This window comes from Pseudonaja textilis, chromosome 12, assembly GCF_049901715.1.
Source record: "Pseudonaja textilis isolate UNSWEBS1 chromosome 12, rPseTex1.2, whole genome shotgun sequence".
NCBI lineage: Eukaryota > Metazoa > Chordata > Lepidosauria > Squamata > Elapidae > Pseudonaja > Pseudonaja textilis.
The window spans coordinates 17,563,918-17,588,585 of NC_142001.1; the positions used below are offsets into that span (position 1 = coordinate 17,563,918).

At 42.5% G+C, this 24,668-nt stretch overlaps 1 protein-coding gene and 1 long non-coding RNA gene across 3 annotated transcripts in view; one reads left to right on the plus strand and one right to left on the minus strand.

Annotated features, from left to right (window-relative positions):
- RNF128 (ring finger protein 128) overlaps positions 1 to 24,668 on the plus strand; it is a 42,334-nt gene that overhangs the window by 15,659 nt on the left and 2,007 nt on the right. For both annotated transcript variants that reach the window (XM_087941149.1, XM_026702877.2), the window contains exons 2-6: positions 16,139 to 16,386; positions 18,289 to 18,360; positions 20,060 to 20,142; positions 21,288 to 21,384; positions 22,256 to 22,427. In XM_087941149.1, coding sequence (XP_087797275.1) covers positions 16,139 to 16,386; positions 18,289 to 18,360; positions 20,060 to 20,142; positions 21,288 to 21,384; positions 22,256 to 22,427 — 672 coding nt within the window. The remainder of the gene's footprint in view (positions 1 to 16,138; positions 16,387 to 18,288; positions 18,361 to 20,059; positions 20,143 to 21,287; positions 21,385 to 22,255; positions 22,428 to 24,668) is intronic.
- Positions 1,607 to 21,318, minus strand: LOC148124790 (uncharacterized). The gene is made up of 3 exons (XR_015745076.1): positions 21,245 to 21,318; positions 5,076 to 5,218; positions 1,607 to 2,580 (listed from the first exon to the last, which is right to left on the minus strand). It is a non-coding gene; the product is annotated as an uncharacterized LOC148124790 (long non-coding RNA).

Sequence of the window (24,668 nt, forward strand, 5' to 3'; positions counted from 1 at the left end):
TGTGGACTTCCAACTCCCAGAATTCCTCCTCCTCCAGTCATGTTAGCTCAGGAATTCTGGGAGTTGGAAGTCCACAAGTCTTAAACTTGCCAAGTTGGAAGACTCTTGATTTAGACAAATGGCCCTGCCATAATGTTTAGGCTGAAAGACTGTGAAGTTACCTTCAACAGGTCACCTGGGATTGCCAAAATTGTCCTTCCAGGCAGTTTATGAGAGAAGCTAGTAGCATGGATTGTAAAAACTGGGATTGCTTTCTCTTCACTTCTTTGAACATTTGATTAGTTAACTTGACAGGTAGTCTAGTTTTTTGTGTTTTATTTTAAAGGGTGTTGCTTTATGTTCTGTGCAGATGAATGACCTTGGAAGCCAGTGAAGCAACGACTCGGGAAAGTTTTAATTTTTCTGCTTTCGTGAATCTTCGAGACTGTTAAGGTCTTCAGAATCTGGAGAATTTTAAAAGCCGCCTTGACTTGCAGTAACAAGACAAAAGGCTATTGTGCCTTTTAAGCAGGTCTAGGCTTAACGAGTTTGGGGACCAGTCAAAAATCTGCAAGACCCTTAATGCAGATAATTTTCTGGAATGCACTTCAATGGCAGGGGCTTTTTATGAGGCTGATGGCGTCCCCGAGAATTTTCTGGCTACCTAAAACATAGTTTGCGGGTCTCTTCGTTGAAGGACATGATAAAATAGGGGTATTTATGGGGTATTTATGATAAAACACCATTGCATGATGTTTTACTGCATTGCATGATCTCAAGGGTTTTTTTAATTGCCTGTTTTAAACTGCATTTGGGCACTGCTGCTTGCTTCGATGCTGTGGATGTGAATGAAAGCAATGCATGAATAATTTCCAAGCTGAGAATTTTAGGAACAGGAGGAGTAATTAAGTAATGCTTGTCTTTGGGTAATAGGAGTTTCCCTTTGGGAGAAAGAATGCTTGCTCTTCCTTCTCCTCTGTGCACATCTCTTGGCTATGAACAAAAGTACTCTTCCTTGCGTAGATGCTTTCTTCCTTCGGGAATTCACAAACGCAAAACATTTGGTTTGGTTTGCAAGTTAAGGATCGAGGACCTGAAGGTGAAGATTAAATGCACAGAGCTGATGGATGCAGCATGTTGATCATACAATGCAGGACCCAGCTTGCAATAAAATATTTCAAATAATATATCATTGCATGGACCATAGTACAATATATGATTTCAAATATTTCATGCCACTCTTCCGTACAAAGGATGTTTTGCAGTAAGGGCAGCCCATTAAAAAAACCCAAGTTTATGGGAGGCTAATAATTAACGTTTTCTCTCCATTGTACCACAGTAAGTCCTTCAATAAGAAAGATGTTGCCAATAAGGAAGCCAGGTTGCTCTGGGCAATGCAGCAAGCATACCCTGTATAGCACAAGGAAAGTTAATTTTATGCTTTAGTAACCCCTGCATGGCTTTCAGCCACGACTGTATTGCTATGACAGGGAAAGGTAGCTGACAGGAAGTAAATTAGGTCTAAAAAGTCACCTTAACCCTGCACAGCTTGTGTGCAGGTCTGAAGGACTGAACGCAGTTGAGGATGTTTGGGGGAAGCCTGTACAAAATGGACCAATAACTATTTACGTAATTATCAGATTTTAATTGGAAGCAGGCCAATAATGACAGCAGGGTGGATAAAAATCGATTCCGTAAAAAAATTAAATTTAAAAGATGGTTTTTTATTTAAATTGGGTTTTTAAAAATTTTTTTTATCAAATTTATTTTAATAAAATGCTTTTGGAGTAAAAGTCTATCTAAAGATAGTTCTGTGTTTAAGATACGTTAATGATTTAGTTTATTCAGCATGAAATGGAGCTTAGCTATACAGTAGCACGAGGCTGTATATTTTGCAATGTTTACAATTTTTGGTATTCAATGAATCCAAGCTCTGCAAGCTGAGATAACATGCCCTGCGTTGAGACATTCACACAATTTCAGAGCAGAGATGACAGGTGCTCTTTAAAGATTCAAGATTGAAACCGAGTTGATTTAAATCAAGCCTTTTTACTAGTGATTTAAATCATGATTGAAATAGATGTGATTTAAATCAAATCCAACCTGAATGACAGAGAAGCTTGGAGAGGGCTTGGCGTTCTCTGAGCTTGGCTGTTTTCTTGCAGACATTTCATGAACCAAACTAGGTAACATCATCAGTGTTAGTAAGGAATGGGGCCCTCACTAACACGGACAGGGCAAACCCCTAGAATATAAACTGAGAGCAAACTGCTTATTAGCACTGATGACATTACCTAGTTGGGTCATGAAACGTCTGCAAGATAACATGCCAAGCTCAGAGAGCCCCAAGCACCCCTCGTTTCAACCCTGAGCTACAAATATTCTCCTTTATTGCCGAGAGAAGCTTCTTTTTCCACAAACCAACTTGCCAGCTGCAACGCGCTGGGTGTTTTCTGTGTGCAACCCAGATTGACGCTGGGCAGCAATGACCACAAACAGGACTAGTTAGTCTGGCCTTGTCGGAGTCAGTGATGCAACCTTGCATTTCTGTTCTGTTCTCAGCCTGCTGAATTCCCTGGGATCCAGTTAGAGGCCAGTTCACTTGAAATGACAGGGGAAAAAAATTGCTGGTGTGAACACAGAGGACTTGACTCATATTACATGTTCGGTCCGTGTTCTATATACCCATCCCTGATTCTGACTAGTTGGCTCTTGTTTTGCAAGTTACGGTTCTAACAATTTTGTTTCGTTTCCTGCATTTCTTGCTCTTTGTCCCAAGATCCGTGGCAGGCACACACTTTGATTTCTTTCGTCAGTGTCTGTGCTGTGTGTTGTCAGTTTTTATGATGCTTACTTAGAACTTTCAGTGGTATGTAATAAAAAAAAGAGTCTTTAAATAGTTTAATAAGTCCTTGAGCGATATGTCAAGGAACAGCTGATAATGAGAACTGGGAGTTGCAGGAATCCATGCTGTAAAAATGAAGGAGTTATTAGAAAAGGAATGCGAAATAAAACTGCCCATATTATAACCCTTTTATGCATATCGCTGGTGTGCTTGCATTTATTATTTTGGGTGTGCTGCTGGCATCTGCAACACTGCCAAACTGTTTACTAAGACTGCATTACTATTCTTCTTCTCATCCTTCCTATTACCTATCTCCTCCCACTTATGACTATAACCTTGTTGCATGTATCTTTATGATTTATATTGTTTCATTTTCCTAGTATGATTTTGACTGCTTATTTAGTATCCTGTGACTATCATCAAGTGTTGTATGTTATGGTTCTTGATGAATGTATTTTTATGCGCACTGAGAGCTTATGCACCAAAGACAAATTCCGTTTGTGTCCAAAGAATTCTATTCTGTTCTATTCCATTCCATTCCTGTTTCTTATCCTATCCTATCCTATCCTATCCTATCCTATCCTATCCTATCCTATCCTATCCCTATTCCTATTCCTATTCCTTATTCAATTCTATTCCATTCCATTCCATTCCATTCCATTCCTATTTCTTATTCTATTCTATTCCTTATTCTATTCTACTCTATATTTGAAAAAGATGGTAATATAGCTGAAAAAAGTGAGAGTATTGATGAGTTCCCCATCTTTGGGCTAGAACTTTCGGGAACCTTCACCTTGCATCGATACAGGTAGTCCTCAACTTGGAACCGCAATTGGGATCAGTCACTAAGAGAGTTCTGTCCAATTCTATGATTTATTTATTGGGGGGGAGGCTGCAGTTTTGAGCAAATCTAGGCTTTCTCCATTGACTTTTCTTAAAAGCCCCAGGTCGTAAATCACAATACGTTGCATCTCTGGGACAGTGCCAAGTACCCAGATTTTGATCACGTGACCTCAGCGGTCATAAGTACGAGGACTGGCATAAGTTGGGTTTTTTTTTTCAACAATCATGACACTGTGCACAGTTTTTAAGTAAAGGGCTTCCTGTATGAGAAAGAAATCCCTGAAAACAGACCTGAATTCAAACTATTTTAAGATACGCCATTATAGCTCTGACTTCGAAACATGCTGAAACTCAGCCTTCACTAGCAAAGGAAGAGATAACCTTTTCACAGATCTTCTCTGTCGATAAACCCGGAGCTTTTGACATAGATTTATTACACTGAAAATAAGAAATGCTCCCCGTTTAAATTTTAGCAAGCTTGGGAATAATTTTTCAGTTCTTGGCATTTTTGTATTTTCAACGTTTTGCTTGCTTGCTAGGTCAAGCTTTAAAACAGAACTTCCAAAATGGAAGAACACATCTCGTCTGAAACTCAATTTAGAAGCTTCGGATGAAATTAATAGTGCCTAGTCCCTCCCTTCTCCGTGTGTTTGTAGGAATGGGGATAGAATGTGCCAAGGGATGCCAACAGAAAAGCCAAAATTCGAATAATTCGAACAACAGAGTTAGAAAGGACCTCAGAGTTCTTCTAGTCTATTCTGAAATTAGTGGACTTCAGACCAAAATTAGGTATATTTTATCAGGAAAGGTGACTAAAGATACTGGTCCAGGCAGCCAAATTGGTTTAATTCAGAACTTTGCAGGTAAATTTTGCTGTGTGTTTCCTATTGAACATGCTACATATTAAGAAAACTCGGCTTGGTTAAAATTAGTGGTACAATTTAGTCAAAACTTCCTCAACTTCGCTGATTTCAGTAGGAAGTAATGAACTTAAATTTCGATTGCTTACCCAGCCTAAAATCACTGAGATGTGTTTGCATTGATATTCCTTTCTTTGTGTCCAGCAGACAGAATAATTAAAGGGCATTCTATTGTGCATTTGGCAAAATTACTGCCAGAATAAATCAAATTGTGACGGTGTGTAACAGAGTGGGACATGTACGAAGAATCAGCTGTTTAAATGGCAGCTCTGAAAAAAACCAGCCGAATTTATCCATAAATGTAGATTCAGCTGGGTTATTTAATTGGGGAAAAAAAATAGAAGGTTTTACCTGGCAACCCTATCACTTTCTTCTGTATTGTTTTAATTGCTTTATTATTTTATGTTTTTATGATGTACACCGCCCAGTCACTGGTTGAAGATAGGCAGCAACAGAAATTAATTAAAGGAAGTAAATACAACCCCCACCTTTAGATATTGAGAGTGGTTGTTGCAGGATCTTATCATAGCTTGCCTTCGCCTTCAGAAGTTGTGGGTGTTTCATCACTGGACGCTTTCAAGAATAGGTAGTCTTTGACTTAAACGACGTATAGTTGAGTCCAGGATTTCTGCTGCAAAGTGAGAGCACTTTGTTGTTGAGCGCGTTTTGTCCCGTTTAGCGACTTTTCTTGCCCCATTTAAATGAATCCCTGCAGTTGTTAAATTAGTACTTTTAAGAAGAGACTGGACAGCCACCTGTCTGAAAAGCTATAAGGTCTTGATGGTGTACCTATGGCACGCATGCCACAGGTGGCACGCAGAGCCATTTGTGCCGGCATGCAAGCCCCAGCCAAACTTACCTGCAGTGCGTATGTGCGCACCTCACAGCTGATTTTCGGCCCGTTTGAGGCCGTTTTCACCCTCACGGAGGTTCGAGAGAAGCCTCTGCAGCCTCAGGAGGCTGAAAAACAGGCTTGTTTCATCACTTCCTGTATTTCCGGAAATACCGGAAGTGACAAAACGGCCCCATTTTTCGGCCTACAAAGGCTGCAGAGGCTTCCCTCGCTTCCAGGAGGGCAAAAGGGGCCTCAAACGGGCCAAAAATCAGCTTAGAGGTGCGCACATGCGCAGCGTAGATTAGCGGGGCATGGGGGGGACCTGCAAGCATTGCCTTTTGGGTGCTGGCACGCAAGCGTGCGCACACAAGCATGCGTGCAATTTTTGGCACAGGAGCCCAAAAAGGTTAGCCACCATTGCTATAGGACCTCCTTCTTGAGCAGGGGGTTGGACTAGATGATCTCCAAGGTCCCTTCCAGCTCTCATTATTCTGTAATTAATAAGTTAAAGTGTAGGTTAAGAGGCCTTGAATACTGGGTGGATTTGATTTAAATCAAGTCAATTGGCTTGATTGAGATCAACTTGATTTAACTCATAATTTTTAAAGAGCCACTGTCGTCTCTGCCCCGCAGCGGCTGCGCCTCTGACCGGCTGTTGACTCACCGACAGTCCCAGTATTGCAAAACATACAGCCTCAATGCTACATAACTAATGCTCCATTTCATGCTGAATAAATGTATCTTTAGATAGATTTTTTTTTTTAACTCCAAAAGCATTTTGTTAAAATAAATTTGATAAAAATTTAAAAAAAAATCCAATTTAAATATTTAAAAATCTGACTTTTTAAAAACTTTTTTAAATCATCCATTTTTATCCACCCTGGAATAAATGTAGCATAAAGCTTTCATATCAAAAATGTTAATCTGGGCCAGTTTTACTCCAGCCTGGGCCGATATAAATCAAATGCCTAATTAATTATGAGAAGTCCCAGTGCTCCCATAAGTAATCAGATTGGAGAGGATCCTTGCTGGATTTCGCCTACCAAAGCTTTCTTGCTGATTGAGCTCAACTTGTCGGTTGAGCTGGAGTTGCAAGCCCAAGTCATCATAAAAACTGGCCTCAGGATGTTCTCATGAAGGTTGAAACTTGTTTCTCTGCTAAATGAAGTTATTTTGCTGGGTCAACAGAAACCTGACAGGTCGTGTTCAAATAAAGTGACAACTTTAATTATACAGCTTCACAGCTTTGCTTCTCTTTCAATTGTATTGCAAAATCAGACTTGATCAACCACGCAATAGGATCCTGTGGCTAAATAGGAACAAAGCTAATATTCTCATACATTGTAAACAACTGGGTACTTCCTTTTTTTTTTTTAGAAACTTCAAACCCAGAATAACCCCACAGTGTTAGAAAATTGGTACTTAACTAAAGAGAAATACATTGAAGTATTTACAGCACCAAATTCTGCTATAACCTGAGGTTTCTACTGATTTTTTACTCTGAAATGTATTGGAATATACTGTTTCCCTGAAAATACAACCTACCCCGAAAGTAAGACCTAGCTTGATTATTTACATGTGTGCCCAATATAAGCCCTAATAACCCCCAAATAAGCCCTAATTAAATAATAATCAAATGAAATAAACCACCAAATAAGCCCTAATTAAGATCCCACTCACTCCAGAGTGGACGGGTAAAAATTAAGCTAGGATTTGGTGGCGGTGGAGCTGCCCTACTACTTATTTTTGGACAGCAGAACAAGAAGTTCCTGAAGGCCTCTGACCATGAAAAGGAGGCCAGGAGCAATGCAGCCAAGCGAGGTTAGTAAGTGGATGACATCCCCGAAAATAAGACCTGGTGCCTTTTTTTTTGTGGCAAATATGTGTGTGTATGTATGTATGTATGTATGTATGTATGTATATATCTATATATATATATATATATATATATATATATATATATATATATATAAGACAGGGTCTTATTTTGGGGGAAACACATTAAGTTTCTACTGTCTTTATTTCTACTCTCTTCGGTTAGGGAGGTGATTGTCCACAATTGAGCCCAGAATGTATGTTGCTAAGCGGGACAGTTGTTAAGTGGCTCATGCCCCATTTTATGACCTTTCTTGCCACATACGTTAAGTGAATCACTGCAGTTATTAAGTTAATAACCCAGCTGTTAAGTGAATCTGGCTTTCCCATTGATTTCACTTGTCAGAAGGTCTCAAAAATAAGTGTGTGTGTGTGTGCGTGTGTGACACAACCCCGGTTGCCAAGCGGGCGAATTGAAGTGTGAAAAACAGCCATGAGTCTGTTTTTTTTTTCCAGTGCCGTTATAACTGTTCAGTGACTAAACCTACAGGTTATAATTCAAGGACTTACCTGTATGGGGGACCCTTGTAATTCTCAACGGCCATTAAACTGATTGGGATTCTGTAGCAATAAAGAAATAATGCCTGCTTGAAGGCAGATAACTCTGTTCTTTTACATAATACAGTCCTCATTTTAGGACAACCTTATAGCATTTTTTTTTTCTGAACAATGACATTAAGGCGTCTGGAAGTCGCATAGCTAAAATATTCCATTCAGTTTGGGACTTAAAACATTTAGGAGTCAAGTGTATATAAGAGTAAAGGCACTATGATCATCACACCTTTAGTGGGTAGAATGCCCAGGATATAACAACAACAGGTGCAGAATAAATATTTTATCTTGTGGAACATGCAAGTTCAGGGATCTTATCAGCTTTGGTACTTTGAGTCTGCGGTCCTTTTCCTCGGGCTGGTTGCAAAGTGCAGAGCGGTGGCATTGCCCAACCTCTGTTGACCTTGAGAAACAGGTGTTTAAGTTTCTGAAGAAATGGAAGCAGCAGAGCAGAATGAAGTTCATACCCAGGCTTGGGGTTTGTTTGAATAATAGATAGATAGACAGACAGACAGACAGACAGACAGACAGGAGAGAGGGAAATGATAGATGATGGAGAAAGAGAGAGGGAGGGATGTGAGAGATGATGAGATGGAGGGAGGATGAGAGAGGATGAGAGAGAGAGAGGATGAGCGATAGATGAGGGAGGGAAATAGATAGATAGATAGATAGATAGATAGATAGATAGATAGATAGATAGATAGATAGATAGATGAGAAAGAAAAGAGGAAGGAAATGATAGATGATGGAGAAAGAGAGAGGGAGGGATGTGAGAGATGGTGAGATAGAGGGAGGGAGGATGAGAGAGGATGAACGATAGATGAGGGAGGGAAATAGATAGATAGATAGATAGATAGATAGATAGATAGATAGATAGATAGATAGATAGATAGATAGATAGATAGATAGATAAGAGGAAGGGAAATGATAGATGATGGAGAAAGGGAGGGATGAGAGAGAGGGATATGATAGACTGGATGGATGGATTGATAGACAGACAGAGGGGGGAGGGAGGAGAGAGAGGAGGGAAATGACAGATGATGGAGAAAGAGAGGGAGGGATGAGAGAGAGAAGGAGAGGGAGAGAGATGATAGAAATATGATTTAGATAGAGAGCTAGAGAGACATGTTACTGATCATGTTTGAGCTTATTGACCCATCTGTTGTATGAACTCACATGTTTCAACTTGTTGAACGGTGGAGAAATAGGCAGCAGTATCCATGTAAGATATATAAATGAAATGACTCTCTGAATGTGTTGTGTCCGACATATGATTTAAAGGCCATCCACTTGAGTAATCCGGGCAGCGTTCTGACAATGCAGTTTTCGCCATCATGAGTTGTACCACACTGTTATTTCCAGCTTCCTCTTAGTCAACGGCCCTAGCCTAGATCGCCTTTTTACATCTTTGACCTCGATTTTAAGTGTGTCAAGGAAGGGCTACGAAACTCCTGTTTTATATAAGACACGCTTCTGTATATCCAAGGTTTAAAATAAAACATTTCTTGGCAATTGGGGGAGTAGCTTCCCAAAGTTATTTCGTCTTAAAGTTTGCTCTAGCGGTTAAGGCCGCAAGACTAGAACTCAGGATCCTGGGAGTTCTAGTCCTGCCTTCGGCATGAAAGCCAGATGGGTGGCTTTGAGTCAGTCCCTCTCTTCCAGCCCATAGAATTGGTGTGGTGGGGAAAATAGGAAAAGGGAGGAGGACCAGTTATGTTCCCTGTGCCGTAAGTTATTTCTAAAAAGAATGAAAGTGGGATTTAATCCAAAGCTTCACATTTGTTGTGGTCCGCTAGCAGCTTGCGGAGACGGCAGCAGAGTCGGATAGTGGGCAGGAACATGGGCCAGTCCGGGGAGGACGCGGACGAGGGTCCAGGGTCCAACACAGAGATGGGGCCAGGAACATCTGGGAGTTATGTGTCAACTCCAGAGCCTTTTTTTTTTTTTTTTTTTCGAAAAATACCGGAAGTGACAAAACAGGGCTAGTTTTCGGCCTGCAAAGCCTGCAGAAGCCTTCCTCAAGCCTCTGGGAGGCCGAAAAAGGCCTCAAACCCACCGAAAATCAGCTGTGAGGCTCAGTGCAGGTAAGGGGGTGGGGTGGAACCCCAAAAGGTAAGCCACCCCTGTCCTATACTAAAGGTAGTAAAATATTAAACAAATACACATATAACACACACCATATGATCATACTGAAGGGAAACTGGCTTCAGCTTGGCTGTGGAGACTCTTACGAACCATGCAGGCCTCTTAATTTTTACGATCAAAGAAAGAAGTCTATAAATACTACTAATTTTTATTTTAAAATTATTCTTCTCACTTTTGCTTGAGCTCATAACAGAAACATGACCGGCTTCAACCCCCCTGTGAGCTTCAGCGTCACGGTCCAGTGCTTTTTGTGTGTTTGTGTGTACTTGCACACTTCCTAGGGTGTGGTACCAGGTACTTAACTGGACTTCAGATCTATTGCCCTGCAGTTGCACAAGCGAGAAGTCAGAAAGAGAGCAAAGGTGCAGAAAAGATGAGTCTGGAATCGCGTGACTGTCGTATCTCCTATCTGGGCCTTGAGGGATATAATCACGAGTCTCCAAACTTCTTAGCGAAGATGGTTCAATCAAGACTAAAGATTTGTTCAATAGGGAAGGTGCCCCCCTAGAGATGTGACTGGGCCCATTGTAGGTGAATTTGGCTGTTTCCTAAGCAGGCTTGAGGGGCCAAGCTTCTCCAAATTGGACGACTTTTAAGGCTTGTGGACTTCAACTCCCAGAATTCCTCAGCCAGCAGGGGAATTGAAGCTCAAAAGTCTTTTAAAGTTGGCAAAGTTGGAGAATCCTTTTTCTAGGCTACTTCTGACTGATCTCACTACTTTTGAAAGAAGTCTTCCTTTCAAATGTTGGCAAAATATAAACTCCACGGAGATGCATTGAAATGTAACACAGGAAAAGCCGTGTGTTAAATCCAGTACATTTTGGGGGTCAGCAGGTTGAAACTATCTTTTTTTTTTTTTTATGATGATGCTTCTACTTGAACTAGACTCTGTATTTATCTGTATTTATTTATTCTGTTATATTATGTAGTGTATATTGGACACTCACCTTTGAGAGCTGTAGGCAGCGAAATTTCACTTTAATGTATGCTGATTAGTGTGCATTCAAAGCGACAATAAATAATCTATTCTATTCTATTCTTCTATATTATATATTCTATTATATATTCTATTCTATTCTACACTAGCTCAATACCCGTGCTTCGCTACAAAACTATGTGGTCAGGCTTATTTTTGGGGGAGGTAGGAAATTGTGCCTCTGCCTAACAGCATCCATCTGTATTCATCTGGCTAGCATCCAGTCAGTGTGTGGGAGAGTTGAGGGCTGTTTGGAAAGTGAAACAGTATTTGCTGTGTGAGCCAGAAGGAGACAGCAAGGAGCCTGGGCTTGGCTTAGCTCAACTGTTCTGTACTAAAGCTGGTTGCTGCTGTGAAACTGAAACTCCTCTGCTTGTGTTTTGCATTTGGAACAGATTTCTTTTCAGGTGGGGAGGGGGAGTAGATCTCTTTAGCATCAGAGCATGTTAATAATAATAATAATATAGGAAATACAAATGCTCTGATGGTCATTTTGAAAAATCCTTTCTTAGTGAGCTCCTAGAAGCTAAGAGGAACCTTTGTACCAAATTTCAAGTTTGTAGGCTTTACGGTTCTGGAGATTTTGTGATGATGTGTGAGTGGTTTTTCGCTTTTATATAGATAGATTCTATACTCTGTTCTACTCTATTCTGCATTCTGTTCCATTCTATATTCTGTTCTATTTATTCTATATTAACAATATCCTGTCATTTTAATTAATCATGAAGAAACGTGGTGTGCATAATGGTAACAATGAATGCACAATCCTTCTTTTGAACCAGGCAGCCATCGAGTTACCCCAGCAATACAATGCTTCAGTTTCAGTGTGGAACAGCCGCATCCTTTGCCAGGGTCACATGCTGTGGTGAGGAGGCTTCTGCTCCCGTTGTATGATTTTGGAAAAACAATCCGCTTCCTTTTAATGAGACAGGGATAGCTGCTGTCTGTCCCGAAGACGGATAAGTTGGTATTAGTTGGGAACAGAGTTTTAGAATCCTGTCGAAAGAATCCGTTCCCCCTGAAATACATCAGAGCTGCTTATTTATAATTTGGATGAGTAGCTGAAGGGAGACAACTGATAGCCCTGATGATGTTACCTAGTTTGGTAATGAAACGTCTGCAAGAAAATAGCCAAGCTCAGATAGCGCCAAGGACCCCACAGTCGTCTCCTCCTCTTCATCCTCTTCTCCTCCCATTCAACAAACTCCACTCCCTTTCTAGCACTGATGATGTTACCTAGCTTGGTAATGAAACGTCTGCAAGAAAGTAGCCAAGCTCAGACAGCACCAAGGGTCCCATAGTCCTCCTCCTCCTCCTCCTCCTCCTCCTCCTCCTCCTCCTCTTCCCTTCTCTTCCATTCAACAAACCCTACTCCCTTCTAGCACTGATGATGTTACCTAGCTTGGTGATGAAACGTCTGCAAGAAACTAGCCAAGCTCAGACAGCACCAAGGGTCCCATAGTCCTCCTCCTCCTCCTCCTCCTCCTCCTCCTCCTCTTCCCCTTCTCTTCCATTCAACAAACCCTACTCCCTTCTAGCACTGATGATGCTACCTAGCTTGGTGATGAAACGTCTGCAAGAAACTAGCCAAGCTCAGACAGCACCAAGGGTCCCACAGTCCTCTTCCTCCTCCTCCTCCTCCTCCTCTCCATTCAACAAACTCCACTCCCTTTCTAGCATTGATGATGTTACCTAGCTTGGTGATGAAATGTCTGCAAGAAACCAGCTCAGACAGCACCAAGGTCCCACAGTCGTCGTCTCCTCCTCCTCCTCCCATTCCCCTCCTCTTCCATTCAACAAACCCTACTCCCTTCTAGCACTGATGATGTTACCTAGCTTGGTGATGAAACGTCTGCAAGAAAGCAGCCCAGTTCATATAAGAAATGTTCATATTATTCTGAAAAATGCTCATATTATTCTGAAAAAGCAAAAAAGTTGTGATTTGACGTGAATGCCTTATTTTACTGTAACAGAGAGAGCCGGAAGTCAATGCTTCTCTTTCTTTTTTTTTTTTCTTTCTTTTCTTACCTTTCCTCACCTCTCCTTCCCCTTTTCCTCCCCGCTGCTTTCCTATTTACTTTTGTATTTTGTATTCTACGTTACTTTATAACTCAATTTTTAAAAAAATGTCGTCGGAGGAAGGGGGAAAAGAAAGCAGCCAAGCTCAGAGAGCACCAAGGAGCCCCTCATATGTCTAAAAACGTCGTTCTAGGGAATCACTGGGGGGCTTTTTCCCCCCCATCTGATATGGAGTATAAAGGAGAAGCCAGAACCGGCCGGATAATCCCTGCCCATTCGTGGTGAAACTCTTTCCGATAGTGCCAAGTTAATTTGCCCGTCTCTTAGTTTGATAAGGCGAGTTGGAAACTTTATTTTAAGCCTGGCACCAGCGGCGTTTAATCTGTGCCACAGCACAACTGGCATGCTTTTTTGTGATTAAATGTTGCCAGGAAGATATTGCATGAATTTAAGCGTAAGCTGAGATTGCAACATCGGCAGCCGGTATACAAATTACATTCTCGGCAAAACCTCACCGATCAAATCGTTCATGCCTTCCCTGCTCCTATTATTTGGATCGTTCTGCCCCAGTTATAAAGTGAGGCCAAATTCCTTAGAGGCGTAAAATTAAAAAAAAACAGCACTTACAGGTTATCCTCGATTTAATGACCGCAATCGAGCCCAAAACTTCCGCCGCTAAGTGAGACATTCGTGGGTTTTGCCCCATTTTGCGATCTTTCTCGCCACGGTCCTTAAGTGAACCACTGCAGTTTGTGAGGTTAGTTAGCACGGTGGTTCGGTGAGTCTGGCTTTTCCCGTTGTCTTTGTCAGAAGGTCTCAAAAGGGGAAATCACGTAACCCAAGGACACGGCAACCGTCGTAAATATGAGTCGTTGCCGAGCGTCTGAAGTTTGACCGAGGGAATCGTAAGTCGTAAGCGTGAAAAAGGTGTAACAAGCGACTTTTTTCAGTGCATGGTTGCAAGTCAAAGACTAACGGTACTCTTGTTGTTATTGTCTTAACCGACAAAGGTTGGCTTGGAAAATCCAGGTCTACCTGGAATATGGAGGTTTACAGTCCTTCATTTAAACCGCTGAATGTTTTTTATACCGTGGGTCATTATCCAACCCACAAATCCTCCTGTTGTAATTAGAAATTCTAATTTCTGACACCCCCCCTATCAAAAGCGAAACAATAAGGAAAATATTAGGCTGTGCAGAGATGGACAGACTAACTAGAAATTAAGGATAAGGGTGAGATCAGACTACTATGGAGTCTGGAACAAAATGGTTCAATGGTTGGAGTCGAGGAAAAGAAGGAAGTGTTTATAGGAATGAAGGTCGAAGTTACGTAGGCTAAAGAAAATGAAATATAATGGACAATTATGATATGAATATAAAGACTATGGGGCAGGGAAAGAAGCTAGGTTGTAAATATGTATGTAAATGTAAATAGAAACAAATACGTAACCAGCACTAAATTAACTTAGGCAAGAAAAAAAATCAACTGTTATATCTTTTTTTATGTTATAAATGATTGCCAAGAAAGTCGCACTGTGTTCAATTGTTTTTAATGTTTACTTAATAAAAATTTATTTTTTTAAAAAAGAAAAGAAATTCTAATTCTGGCAAAGGTGTAAAACATTTTGTGGTCCTGTCCACAGACTGGGAACAAGAAAACAGAGAGTGCAAGTTGTGTCTTGTGCTGAAATGCAGCACCGGCAAGATGGACTGACAGGGAAGGGTTGCACCTCACATGCACACACACACACACACACACACACACACACACACACACACCCTGTTGTTTCTCTTTAAATGTCCTAGTTGGCCAGCCAGGTACAAAGGACACCTGGGCTGGACAGGAAGCCAGAAACGTTGACCTTAGTTGGTGGTGGTGTTTCTTTTACCTCCAATTAACTTACATTTTCCGCCTTTGAGTCTGTAGAGTTCTTAGCAATCAAATTACACACAAGAGTAACAAGCGCAACGAGAAAAAGAAACAAACCAGAATAACAAAAACAGAATAATTGCTAAACTTTTGAAGTGCCAATATAAGCAGCGTTCCCATGATGAAAGCACCGCCGTATTCGTCTCGACTCTCCCATCCTGGGAGAGTTTTAATTGGCCAGCATCAATCTTCAAATCGGAGTGTTGTTGTGCCAGGGAGGCCACACCTAGAAGATGGACTTCCTCATCTTAGTGGTGGCAGTGAAGCAAGAATCCAAAACGTCACTTTGGGGACCATTCCTTGGGTCCCTCCTGCAAGCAGACTTCATAAATGGCTGTTGATTGGGTCTGTTGAGTGGGTAAAGTCAATGTACGGGAGATAAAATAGTTATACATCAATCCAATAAATAAATAAATGAATAAACAGCACGTGGTCTATAGAAAAGAATATTTGTAGCTGAGGGTTGAGCTGTGGGGTCCTTGATGCTCGCTGAGCTAGGTGGTTCTCTTGCAGGCATTTTGTTACCCAACTAGGTAACATCATCAGTGCTAGAAGGGAGTGGGGGGTGTTGTGGAATGGAGAAGAGGAGGAGGAAGGAAGGGGCTGGTGATCTCTGAGCTTGGAGGGTTGTGGAGTAGAGGAGGAGGGAGGAAGAGGAGGAGGGCTTTGGGGTTCTTGGTGCTCTCTGAGTTTGGTGGTTTCCTTGCAGACATTTTGTTACCCAACTAGGTAACATCATCAGTGCTGGAAGAGAATGGGGGTTTGTGGAATAGAGGAGAAGGGAGGAACAGGAGGAGAGGAGTGCTCTCTGAGCTTAGTGGTTTTCTTACAGGCATTTCATTGCCCCACTAGGTAATATCATCGGTGCTAGAAGAGACTGGGGTTCTAGCACTGATGATGTTACCTAGTTGGGCTGTGAAATGCCTGCAAGAAAACCACCCAGCTCAGAGAGCACCGAGGGAGGGAGGGAGGAAGGAAGGAAGGAAGGAAGGAAGGACCACTGATCATGTTACCTAGTTGGGTTGTGAAACGTCTGCCAGAAAACCACCCAGCTCAGAGAGCACCAGGGGAAGGGAGGGAAGGAAGGATCACTAATGATGTTAGCTAGTTAGGTCATGAAACATCTGCCAGAAAAACCACCCAGCTTTGAGGAGCCCACAAAGACATGCCCATCGGCAAGGACAGCCTGCCGCAACGCCTCCAACCTTTCTCTCGTTCAGGTACGGGAAACATCGTGGCCATCATGATTAGCTACGCCAAAGGCAGAGAAATCCTCCAGAAGATTGAAAAGGGCTACCAGGTGACCATGGCTATCGAAGTGGGGAAAAAACACGGCTCGTGGATGAATAATTACTCCATTTTCTTCGTCTCGGTCTCCTTCTTCATTGTCACCGCCGCCACGGTGGGGTACTTCATATTTTATTCCACTAGAAGGCTCCGGGTTGCCAGGGCCCAGAACAGGAGACAGGTGAGTTTTTCTCTCTCTCTCTCTCTCTCTCTCTCTCTCCACCCTTTCAGCCCCGTCAGGATTGAACTTCAAGCTGGGGGCAAAATTTTGAACAGTGATGCTTTATAAAGACCTGTCCGCAATGATCAGTCCTTAAGCCGCCCCTCTGATAAATCCATCCATGCGAAGTAGAGACCACCAAAAGGTATTAGCATACACAACTGAGGACACAACTTAATAATATAATCATTTCTTGATTTGGGAGGAATTTGTAGAATTTTCTTGTTGCATTTGAATTTTTTTTTTTTAACGGGCCAGTCTGGATTCTAGTTGGAAAGACTCTTGCCTCAGACAGCAAATATCTAAAAAAAGATACACTTTTCTAGATAATTTCAGCTTTTAGTGAACAGCTGTTTTTCCAAGGTTGGTAAATAAATTCTTGGAATACTTGTCTGGATTCTTTAAATAGCTCAAGCTGTATCCTTTTCAGAGCCTGCCAAGACTTATCACCTCCAGCCTCCTGAAGCAAAATTGGTGTGCTCTCCTGATAGATTTTCCCTGCCTAGCTGGCTTAGGGTTTAGCACCTTTGAGGCTCCCTTTGTTATAGACACTTCAAGTTCTTCCAGTGTATAATTACAACCTTTCGCTTGCTTCTCCTATCCAAACTAAAATTAATTTGCCAGGGCTTAATGAGTTGCCTCGGCGTGAAATGAATGCGTGCTAGCTCATCTGTATTTACAGCCTCATAAAAGGATGTGAATCTTTCAAGATCATTAAATATCTATGACGGTTTAATCTCATGTATGCCACCGGATGACTATTCGGTGAAAAGCTTCTGATACCACTGCAGTTGGCTGTTAAAAGCAATCAAAGAAAGAGGATATTTTTCAAACCGTATCCACAATAGTTGGCATTCATCAGTAAGATTAAAAACAGAGAATATAGCTTTCCTACCATCTCAGTCGTGCCTGTGAGAAAAAAATGAACTATTTCACATCAGATTAGGTTAAATATATATATGCATTCTTGTCATTCTATTGGGGAAGTGGGGGAAATTGGCCGAGGCCAGTTCAAAGCGGTGTATGATTTGGCTGAAACGGAGCAGAAATTTGAAGAATAGCACCTGAATTGAGCTGCTTCCATTTTTCCATCCCTGTTCCGGGCAGCTCATATTCTCACCTAGTTTGTTGAAAAGAAGGACTAGGGGTGTCAGGATGGGAGTGTTCCAATATATCAGGGGCTGCCCCAAAGAAGAGGGAGTCAAGCTATTCTCCAAAGCACCTCAGGTAGGACCAGAAGCAATGGATGGAAACTAAACAAGGAGAGAAGCAACCTAGAACTAAGGAGGAATTTCCTGACAGTTAGAAGAATTAACCAGTGGAACAGCTTGCCTCCAGAAGTTGTTAATGCTCCAACACTGGAAGCTTTTAAGAAGAGATTGGACAACGATTTGTCTGAAGTGGTGTAGGGTCTCCTGCCTAAGCAGGGGGTTGGACTAGAAAACCTCCAAGGTCCCTTCCAACTCTGTTATTCTATATAAAGGAGCTTTAGAGAGCATGAAGCGAGTTCAGGTGAACCATTTTTTTTTCCCCACCGGAGAACCTTGTTTTAACCTTAATCAGTCACCTGAAAACAATTTGGTTGGCATTTGGGAATTTCCCCTGGAATGTTTCCCGTTCGGCTACAAAACCCCTTTGAATAAACTAAGTCATATTTCTGTACATGCCAAGTACAACTCTTCAAAAACCACATACCTGCAAGACTCTTGGCTTATAATTAGGTCCTGGGTAATACTCCTAGGCAGGTTTGCTCCATCTCTACTAAAGGAACACCCTCGCCCATTGTTAATTGTGTATCAGATCTAAACATTGGACGGGAGAACCAGTTCTGCACTGACACGCTCTCCTTGTCTTTTTTGACAGAGACGGCTGAAAGAGGACGCCAGGAAAGCAATTGGGCAGCTACAACTGCGTACATTAAAACAGGGAGACAAGGTACCAGTACGACACCCCCCTCCCCCTCCAAAAAAAGAACAAGGAGGCGGATTCATCCTCTTTATGTGCAGGTTGCACCATCCTTCAAAAAAGACACCTGCCCAGCCTGTTCTTGTTCCTGTTCCAGAAAATAACCATATCCCTAGTTTGCTTGTTTGTTTATTTTTTAAATGTCCTATAACCTTGTAAGGAAGCCTGTTATGCCGGGCCAGTTTGAATCTTCCACCTTAGTTCCTTGCAGCAAGCAGAGGTGTTTGAACACAAGTTGTGATGGCACAAAGGGGTGTGGCACAAAAGCAACGCAGTCAGATAAGCAATAAGAGTCCCTTTATTATCTCCAACTTTGCCCCCAATGTCCAGGTTACCTTCGGGCTGCAGAAAAACTCCCAGGAACAGCCTTTAACTGTAGAAAATTCAGTCCAAAACAAGGTACACACAAACTGTAATTTAAAGTCCAAACAAGCCAAACTGAGGTAATTACTTTGGCAGGGCAGGAGCGGGAATTTCAAACTTGAAAGCATGGCAAAACTCACACAGTTGGGAAGACACCAGGAACACAGAAAAGCCACGATGATACAAGATAAACTCATGTTTGCTCCCAACAACTTACTGTGCACAGCTTCCTTTTTTATACACTGTGTTCCCAGCCACAGCTAATGAAGGGAATCAGGGCCCTTTCTTCCCCCCGTAAGCCACGCAACCCACGTTGCTCCCTTCTCCGTTCCTCCCTGCATGCCCTAGAATGAAGAGGGGGTGGGCCTGCGTCTTCCTCTGAACTCCCTCTCCCTTGTTCTACCTCTCCCCTGCTCTGCCCAGCCGGACTTTGCCCTTCCCCAGTCTCCTCCACAGACAACGGAGCCACACTCCCGCTCCCTGCTGCTTGGCTTCCCCCTCTGAGGCAGATTCCAACAGGGAATTCCAACATTTGCCTCTGGATCAGGGGTCCCCAGCCCCCCAAGGCGTGGACCCGGCTGTGGCATGCCAGAAACCGGGCCACGCAAACACGTGAAATGTCAAACTCATAACATATTTATCTGATCTTTTAGAGTTGCCAAAAGAAAGCGAGGAGGGAGAGCAGTATAGCAGCTTGCAAAACCGAAACTGTATTCCACAAATGTTTTCATAGATAGTTTCCAGGCAACCAAAGTTCCTGCCGCGCAAAATTCTAACTAGAGAGCATGATTGATGACTTTTGGCTATGGACGTGTCCCATTGGAGAATATGAATTGCGATACACCCAGGGGGGGAGGAAAACCAGGGCCAAGTGTGACAATGAATGATGTGCCTCAGAGTCAGCTACACCCAGGCAGTGCCGGCATGTTTACTCCAAATAAATCATCTTCAAGTTCTGGAAGTTGACTAGAGACTCATGATTTAAATGGGGGGGTCACTACCAGAGCCCTGACACGAAGCCCCATCCATGCGCCAGGCAAAACCACGCCCGCTCTGGTCCACGGAAAAACCTTTCTCCGTGGAACCGGTTCCTGGTGCCCAAAAGATTGGAGGCCACGGCTCTAAGACGATTCTCCAGAACTCCCATTTTTATTGTGTTGAAAAACATCATTTTTGGAGTCTACATTTTGGAGTCCTTTCGAGGGGCACTTAGCCAAAATCCCAATGCCTCCGATCGTGGTTACGTCCGCCGGTTAGTGGAAGACGAGAAGAAAATGTTTTATCTCTCTTCTTCTTTTCTTCAAAGGAAACGGGCCCTGATGCAGACAGCTGCGCTGTGTGCATTGAAGCGTACAAACCAAATGATGTCGTCCGAATTTTAACCTGCAAGTAAGTTAATCCTTTTTTTTTTTCCCTCATCCCCCGTAGTTATTCTTCTCATGCTCGTTCTCCTTCTCTCTTTCTCTGTACTCCCGGGGAGCTGGTTTCACTGAGTCGGCTTTTGTTTCTCACGATAATTGGCTCAAATGACACTTAAATCAGTTGAGTTCAGGTGTAATTGAACAGTCTAGAACAGGGGTGTCCAACCTTGGCAGCTTTAAGACCAGTGGACTTTAACTCCCAGAATTCCCACTGGCAGCATGGGGAATTCTGGGATTTGAGGTTCACCAGTCTTAAAAGTTGGCAAGGTTGGAAATCTCTAGTCTAGAATGAAATAATTGTATTTAGCTTTGAATTACAATTTTCTTTTTTTAAAAAAATTATTGCATAAACATTACAAACAACTGAACACAGTGCGACTTTCATGGCCATCATTTTGGCCATACAAGCTATAGTATAGAAATACACATAACAGTTAATTCCCTTTTTCCCTTATGTTATTAGTATAGTGCTAGCTGCATATTATTTTATTTACATTTATCTACATTTATTTACAATTATATACATATTTACAACCGTCTTTTATACTCATGCATGGAGAATTCTGGGATTTGAAGTTCTCCAGTCTTAAAAGTTGCCAAAGTTGGAAATCTTTGGTCAAGAATGCAATAACTGTATTTAGCTTTGAATTACCATTTAAACATGACTTTTATTAAAAAAAAGAAAAGTCTATATAACTATATTTTAACTAAATGCAGGCTTAAATTTGAGGTCTTCACATTTTGTTAGGTTCCTAAAATAGCAAAAACAATTGCATAACGATACTCCTACAAGCAGACCTATGTGACTATATTATATATGCATGCCAAGACTCTCCATTTAACTGTTGAATGATGACAAAGTTCTGTGCCCTTTTAAACAGTCACTGGATTTAAAAGACAACAAGACAAAATCAGAGTACACCAGTATTCTGTTTGGTATATTCCTGTATGAAACATGAGCAAACCTAGTGGTGATTGATTAGCAGACCGTGACTAAGCAAAACATAACATAATGTGTGGACCAAATCAATTATACATTTTTAAAAATTAGCAGAAAATGTTGCCCTTACCTGTTGACTCATGGTATAAATTCTTGTTATTTTTATTATCCAGCCACCTGTTTCACAAGAGCTGTATTGATCCCTGGCTGCTGGAGCATAGGACCTGCCCCATGTGTAAATGTGACATACTGAAGGCTTTGGGAATTGAGGTGAATTTATGAGCTGTGGTTAAGTTACTCATTACCTGCTCTTTTGCTATTACCGGGCTTGCTCTAGAAAACAGTTGCAGGGCCCTTATCCTTTTGGAAAGACATTTTTGTCCATTTACAAGGAGGAAACTTAACAACAGTTTCCGTGTAAGTCCTCCATACGTGTTTCTAAGGTGGTTTTCCGTGCAAAACAAGCTTTGTGCTTAAGTTGTGGAGTTCATTAACCCACTTTGAAAGCTAATTAAAATCCCTTCAGGGAAGAGTGTACTAAACGTACCATGTTTCCCTGAAAATAAGACCCCGCCTTTTTCCCCCCATCCAAAAAAAAGGCACTAGGTCTTATTTTTGGGAGGGAGGGAGGGATGATGTCCACTGACTCGCCACACTTGCATGCGTTGCCCCTGGCCTCCTTTTCGCTGTCCGAGGCCTTCAGGAACTTCTGCGGCCGGCAAGATTTTCCCGAAGGCCTCTGTAGCCAATAACAGACCTCTGGATCGATCCTGAGCTTTGTTATCAGCTATAGAGGCCTTCAGGAAAACCTTGCCAGCTGCAGAAGAAGTGGGCCAGTAAGGCAGGTATCAAGGTGTGCGAGGCCTCGCTACAACTATCCGAAGGTAAGTAGTAGGGCAGCTCCACCCTCACCCATCCCCACCCTAGTTTAATTTTTACCCGTCTACTCTGGAGTGTGTGGGGTCTTAATGAGGGCTCATTTTGGGGATATGGATTATATCGGGCACACACGTAAAAATCAAGCTAGGGCTTACTTTCAGGGTAGGTCGTATTTTCGTGGAAACGCTAAAGGGTGAGAAGGGAGCTTTTAGCTGTGTGGAAATAACTTTAGTTTCTCCCTGTGAAATTCTGCTTGACGTAGGTGGACATAGAAGAGCGAGGAGAAGCGACTCAAGCCCCCACGGCGTCCAGTGAAGCTTCTAACGTCCCTTCGGTTAACGAAGAAGATAACCACAGCGAGACCGCCTCATCTGGGTACGCTTCCGTGCAGGGAGCGGAGGAACCGGCTCCGGAGGAGCGTGTTACTCCAGAGAGTAAGTTTCCTGCGGCTCTCGCAAATTAACCATGACCCAATTCCTTCTCCGGAGCTAGCATCCCTTCGGTTTTCCTTTGGCACAAAAAAATTGGACGGTATCGCCTGCCCCCTGCTGGGGATTCAGTGGCACACCACGAGGAGAGGGAATTTGCATTCCTTCAAGGGCTTGGTTCCTTTTTGCACAGGAGCAGGGATGACACCGATGTGCTGATCCTGGTGTGTGAGAGTGATTTCCTCATAGCTGAGCTACGACAAATAGATTCGAGGAGAAACACTGTAGTAATAGGAAATGCCCCAAAGAGACACAGTATATAAGGAGCTTGGCATTCGTTTAATATGCTTATTGACTTGCATCCCACTTTATTATTCTTGCAAATAACTCCACGTGCAGCACAATTTCCTCCTCCTGTTTTCCCCAAACAACAACCCTGTGAGGTAGGTTGGGCTAAGAGAGAGGGACTGGCCCACCTGGCTTTCACGCCAAAGGCGGGACTAGAACTCACCGTCTCCTGGTGATTGGCCCAAAATTATCCAGCTGACTTTCGGGCCTAAGGTGGGACTAGAACTTACCATCTCCTGGTGATTGGTCCAAAGTCACCCAACCAGCTTCCATGCTTAAGACAGGACTAGAACTCATCGTCTCCTGGTGATTGGACCAAAGTCGCCCAGTTGGCTTCCATGCCTACGGTGGGACTAGAACTCACTGTCTCCTGGTGATTGGCCCAAAGTTATCCAGCTGACTTTCATGCCTAAGGCGTGACTAGAACTCACCATCTCCTGGTGATTGGCCCAAAATTATCCAGCTGACTTTCGTGCCTAAGGCGGGACTAGAACTCACCATCTCCTGGTGATTGGACCAAAGTCACCCAGTTGGCTTCCATGCCTACAATGGGACTAGAACTCACCGTCTCCTGGTGATTGGACCAAAGCACCCAGTTGGCTTTCATGCCTACAATGGGACTAGAACTCACTGTCTCCTGGTGACTGGGCCAAAGTTATCCAGCTGACTTTCATGCCTAAGGCGGGACTAGAACTCACCATCTCCTGGTGATTGGCCCAAAGTCACCCAACCAGCTTTCATGCTTAAGACGGGACTAGAACTCAACATCTCCTGGTGATTGGCCCAAAGCCACCCATCTGTCATTCATGGCTAAGGCAGGACTAGAACTCACAATCTCCTTGTGATGGGCCCAAAGTTATCCAGCTGACTTTTGTACCTAAGGCGGGACTAGATTTCACCATCTCCCGCTTTTCTAGCCTGGTGCCCCTAACCACTAGACTAAACGTCTCTCTGCTCTTACGCTGTGCTTTGAGGAGTTGAGATGAAAGCAAGACAGAGAATTGTTGGGGTTCTTTTGTTTTGTTTTTTTTAAGTTCCTTTGCTGAATAATAGGATGGATTTCCTGAACTTTCAGCTTTGTAGTTCCAGAAAACCGTTTCTGCATCCAGGAACCCAGTGGAGTTTTCTGAAGCACCTGGATGCTGTTTTTAAGGGCAGCCTTAAAGTAGGACATATTAACATGCAAAGTTTATTAATCCAGCCATCCAATAAATGCAGGTGATTGGCTGATCCAAAAATCAGATTATTTCTGCTGTTGGAAATACAGCAACGATTTTTATGTGCCTGTAAACTTTTTAAGCTACCAGATGCATATAGCATTTTTTTTTTCAGACATATCAAGTCTCTAGGAATTCCATATTTCTGATTTATCCTTCCAAAGATGGAAAAGCCTTTGGTAGCTCCTGATTTAATTAATGAGCTCTTTAAAAAGACCAGCCTTTTTTAAGAAGAGCAACTCCTTATAATAGCAGTTGAACAAAATAATGAGAAGCTGAACGAAAACACCTTACTTTGCATGATCCATTCTAGGATTTGGCGGTTACGATCTGGCTCATAACCCCCAAATCCTAGAACGGGTCATTCAAAGGAGGCTTTTGAGTGGAAATCCTCCTTAATAAAATTAGGAACTGTAGAAGGCTAATCAGGATTATTGGCCTAGTGGGCAAAAACATCCCCAGCAGATAATCCTTTCCGACTTGAAAAATTCACTTTCTGTTTTTGAACCGGCGGAACTCTCCAAACCGATCTATGAACTTAATGGCATTTAAGCCTATTAACTTCTAATCCTTTATTTTAAAATTCCAATTAATGTCCCGGTAAGCCTTCAAACCGCTTGGTATTTAAGGTCAGTGGCTTGCCCGAAGCCCACCAGTTGTGACTGCAGCCACTGTATTTATG